Below are 4,345 nucleotides of genomic sequence, written 5' to 3'. Positions count from 1 at the left end.
TATTGGACTTTAAGGGAGCATATTGCCACCCCACGCCCAGAAACGATCTCTCTCTACATAAATGTGTGTATGTATGTATTTATAATGTATGTAGTGCATATATATGATGTTTGTCCTCCAAAGAACCTTTTCTGGGGTTGCATTTTCTCCTTTTGTATTCGTGAGCAAAAGAAGACCTTTCGTGTCGAGGAGGTTTCAGCCCTCCCTCCCCATGCCGAATGTTCTCGGGAGTCGGCGTTCCGTCCCCGCCTACCGCCCCCCCCCCCTCCCCGCAATCACTTCCTGGCCCTTGGGATAAATTCTGCGCTCCTCACAACTTGCGAGAGTCGCTCTGCAAGTCACGTTCCCCCAAGCCGAGGAGTAGAAATCCCACTTTGCCTTCGGAGCGCTTTCTTTTCTTGTCCAAAGTTTTCGTCGCAAGCGGGAATCGGAGCGCGCGCCCTCGCCGGCAGGCCGCCACCGCGCTCGCTCTTTCGGGGCGCGCCGCGTGAGGAGTCGCGCGTTTTCTTCTTTTTTTTTTTTTTTTGCGCCCCTCGCCAGTCGTTTCGCATGAATCTTCTCGACCCTTATGTGAAAATGAGCGAAGAACAGGACAAGTGTCTCTCCGACGCGCCCAGTCCCAGCATGTCCGAGGGCTCGGCCGGCTCGCCGTGCCCGTCCCACTCCGGCTCCGGCTCCGGCTCCGGCTCCGGTTCGGACGCGGAGAACGGCCGTCCGTCCGACATGCGCCTGCCGCACGGCGCCGACTACAAGAAGGAAGGCGACGAGGAGAAGTTTCCCGTGTGCATCCGGGACGCCGTGTCGCAGGTGCTCAAGGGCTACGACTGGACGCTGGTGCCCATGCCGGTGCGCGTCAACGGCTCGAGTAAGAACAAGCCGCACGTCAAGCGGCCCATGAACGCCTTCATGGTTTGGGCTCAGGCCGCGCGTCGCAAGCTGGCCGACCAGTACCCGCACCTGCACAACGCCGAGCTCAGCAAAACTCTGGGCAAACTTTGGAGGTAACGTTGCTCAGGAGGCGCAGGCCCGAGAATGCCTTGATTTTTTTTCTTTTCTTTTTTTTTTATTTTTAGGCGGGGCAGGGGGCTGGGGGGGATCTGTTTGTTTGATGTTGTTTTTGCACCGTTTCGACGACGCCGCGCTACTCGTGCTTTTCCGTCGCGTCGCTGCAGCCCGTCACCGTGCGCGCTTTCTCCCCCCGCCAGGCTGCTCAACGAGGCCGAGAAACGGCCGTTCGTGGAGGAGGCCGAGCGGCTCAGGGTGCAGCACAAGAAGGACCACCCGGACTACAAGTACCAGCCGAGGCGGAGGAAGTCGGTGAAGAACGGCCAGAGCGAGCCCGAGGACGGCGAGCAGACGCACATCTCGCCCAACGCCATCTTCAAGGCTCTGCGGCAGGCCGACTCGCCCGCCTCCAGCATGGGCGAGCTGCATTCCCCCGGAGAGCACTCGGGTAAATGGCGCGCACTTTCACCACCGAGCCTCGCCGACGTGCGGCGCTTGCACGTTTGGCTTTTTTTTAGGACGCCGAATGTCTCCCGACTAAAAATCACACTCTTTCGCAATGGAATTGTCGTGGACATTTGCACATGAAATTTTAGTCGGTGAGACAAAAAAAAAAAAAAAAAAAAAAAAGCTGTGGCAGGACACAAGCGAATTTTAGGGATCGACGTGATTGTTGACTTCCGACCCAAAAAGTAGCTGGCTGTCATGCAAAGTCACAGTGGCGTCAAGTGGGAATAACCACAAAAAAAACAGCTGATTGATCCACTTGCGTGTTGGAGTTCAATTCCAGCTCTGTGCCCAAAAATGGAAGAAAGAAATAGAATGAATGCATTGATCAGCCAGCTGGCGCTTTGGGTCAATAATGCCAAACCGCCATTTGAATGGAGCGTTTTAAAAAGTGCCAAAAAGACAATGGATTGGTTGGAGTTTGCTTTGGAATCCCCGATGGAAATTTGCCACGGGGGCTCCTTTCAAGTTACTCGACCCTTCCAAACTTCAGAAGTGCCCGTATTGATGGTTGAAGCGGTGAACATCGCGCACGCTCGATCCCCACACAGCACCGCATCAGTTCCTCCTCGCTTGGCACCAAGTGGCTTCCCGATGATTTGATTTCACTTCAAGACGTCAAAAGCGGCACCTCGGGACTCTGCGCCACTTGAAACCCAGGCCAAACGTAGCTTCTCCCCGACATACCGTACACACGTTTTGATGACGGTCTTTCCGTCGACACGTACCGCCGCTCGTACTTCCTTGGCACCAATTCTTGGTTTTTTATGAGGCGAGGCTTCTTGTGGAGCGTCGGGGAGCCGCGGACGCAGCACAAACACACACCGAAAAACAAAGGGCGAGTGGAAAATGGACCGAGTGCCTGGGAATCAAATAATGAGAAGATATCGGCCCATTCGGAAAGGGTCAACTCGAAAAAGGTGACGGATGGTTCACCTCGCAGCAATTCTCAAAGAGAGAGAACTCACAAAGTGCTTTCCATCGGTGTTCCCCAAACTTTTCCAAATGTCAATGAGCGCCGACAAATTCTACTCTGTGCCATCTCACTGCTTGTCACTGGACACTCGACAGAGAGAGATGAACAAACGCCACGTTTGATTCCATCATCGATGAAGAATGCTTTCCGGGCCAATTTAGTCTCATGGGATCACAGCACGGTGGCGAAGAATCACCGCTTGCCTTGATTCAAAGACAGTGACGTCGTACACGTCATAGTCCAGAGTGTGCATTGGTGGCGGAGCGGGACAGACTGCAAATGAAAAAAAAACCCAGCATATGACGCTAACCATCCTTTGCTCGCCAGCAGGTCAGTCGCAGGGCCCGCCCACGCCCCCGACCACCCCCAAGACGGACCTCCCCCCCGGCAAGTCGGAGCTGAAGCGCGAGTGCCGCCCTGTTCCGGAGGGTCCGAGCCGCCAGCTCAACATCGACTTTGGCGCCGTTGACATCGGCGAGCTGAGCAGCGACGTGATCTCCAACATGGGCAGCTTTGACGTGGACGAGTTCGACCAGTACCTGCCGCCCCACAGCCGGGCCGCCGCCCAAGGCGGCTACGCCGGGGGCTACGGCGCGGGCGGCTCCTTGGTGGCCTCCCAGGGGAGCAACGCTGGGGCCTGGATGTCCAAGCAGCAGCAGCAGCAGCAGCAGCTCTCTCTGAGCACCCTGGCGGGCTCGTCGGCAGGCGAGCCGGCCCAACAGCGAGGCGCTCAGATCAAGACGGAGCAACTCAGCCCGGGTCACTACGGCGAGCAGCAGCAGCAGCAGGGGGGGGGCTCCCCCCAGCACGTGGCCTACGGCTCCTTCAGCCTGCAGCACTACAGCGCCTCGTCGTACCCGCCCGTCAGCAGGGCCCACTATGACTACTCCGAGCACCAGGCGGGCGCCTACTACTCTCACTCGGCGGCTTCGAGCCAAGGCCCCGGCCTCTACTCCGCCTTCGGCTACGTGAGCCCCGGCCAGAGGCCGATGTACACCTCCGCCGCCGACACCGCCGCGGCGCCGTCGGTGCCGCCCACCCACGCTCCGCAGCACTGGGAACAGCAGCCCGTTTACACCCAGCTGTCCCGGCCGTGAGGACTGTCCCCTGCCTGCGCCCTCTAAAAAAAAAAAAAAAAAAACACATTGACCGCCCCCCCCACCCCCACTAGTTGTCTCTCTCTGGGGTCACCGATTGTGTAGCGGTCCATTCACCTGACTCTGGTGCCGGCAGCGTGAGTTGAGTTCCCGCTCGCTGACGGTGCGAGTGGTTGTCTGTCTCTTCCATATTTTCCCTGCGACCGGTCCCGGGCGTGGTCCGTCCGGGAAGGTTTCCCGCAGGCCTGAACAGGATATGGGCTTGCAGAACAGGGACGCGTGGATGCAAAAGAGGAACGGATGCGTTTCTCTGGATTGGCTCCCGGCAGTGCCTTTTTGGAACGCTTGGAATGGTGATTCTATTTTTCTAGATATAATGCCAGGATAAATCCTCCGTGAGGACATAGTGCTCGAAATATATTTTAGTATGTACTGTGTATGTGTTGTGTTGGTCAGCTAATCCGTGCCATCCGCTGGAAATGTCTTCAAGGAGCAGGAATGCCGGCTAGAACGGGGAAAAAAAAACAACCTCAATGGCCTTGCTTCCGTATTTTGGGGGGGACGGGACGCTGCGATGACAGGTTTGTGTGTGTGTGTGTGTGTGTGTGTGTGTGTGTGTTCCCCCCCACTGTACATATTTTTATTCCAGTGGAGGACTGACTGGAGCAGGCTTGCTCAGAGGAGTGGGTAGGGGGAAATGTGTTTATTTATATTCGGAGCATTTGGGCTTTTTCGAACAGCTATTCTGAGGTTTTCAGAA

General features: G+C 56.6%; 1 protein-coding gene across 2 annotated transcripts; it reads left to right on the top strand.

The window, feature by feature from the left end:
* Positions 1–283: 283 nt before the first annotated feature.
* On the top strand, positions 284–3,631 carry LOC109517741 (transcription factor Sox-9-B-like). 2 transcript variants are annotated; one of them, XM_019873078.1, is made up of 3 exons: positions 284–1,001; positions 1,206–1,453; positions 2,819–3,631. In XM_019873078.1, the coding sequence occupies exons 1-3, from the start codon at positions 550–552 to the stop codon at positions 3,583–3,585; spliced, it is 1,467 nt and encodes a 488-aa protein (XP_019728637.1). In that variant the 5' UTR covers positions 284–549; the 3' UTR covers positions 3,586–3,631. The 2 variants fall into 2 exon arrangements, with proteins under 2 accessions (XP_019728637.1, XP_019728636.1); XM_019873077.1 differs by having other exon boundaries at positions 2,816–3,631.
* Positions 3,632–4,345: the final 714 nt, after the last annotated feature.

The sequence above is a fragment of the Hippocampus comes genome, unplaced genomic scaffold (genome assembly GCF_001891065.2).
Source record: "Hippocampus comes isolate QL1 unplaced genomic scaffold, H_comes_QL1_v1.1 scaffold522, whole genome shotgun sequence".
Classification (NCBI taxonomy): Eukaryota; Metazoa; Chordata; class Actinopteri; order Syngnathiformes; family Syngnathidae; genus Hippocampus; species Hippocampus comes.
Note: the sequence above shows the minus strand (reverse complement) of the source record. Positions and strands in the feature narration are given on the sequence as shown.

What these genes read in the sequence shown, in the direction of transcription:
- LOC109517741 (XM_019873077.1), top strand. Translation starts at nt 550, where the DNA reads ATGAATCTTCTCGACCCTTATGTGAAAATGAGCGAAGAACAGGACAAG. An exon ending in ACTCTGGGCAAACTTTGGAG is followed by an intron (nt 1,002 to 1,205) that starts GTAACGTTGCTC and finishes TCCCCCCGCCAG; the next exon opens with GCTGCTCAACGAGGCCGAGA. An exon ending in TTCCCCCGGAGAGCACTCGG is followed by an intron (nt 1,454 to 2,815) that starts GTAAATGGCGCG and finishes TTTGCTCGCCAG; the next exon opens with CAGGTCAGTCGCAGGGCCCG.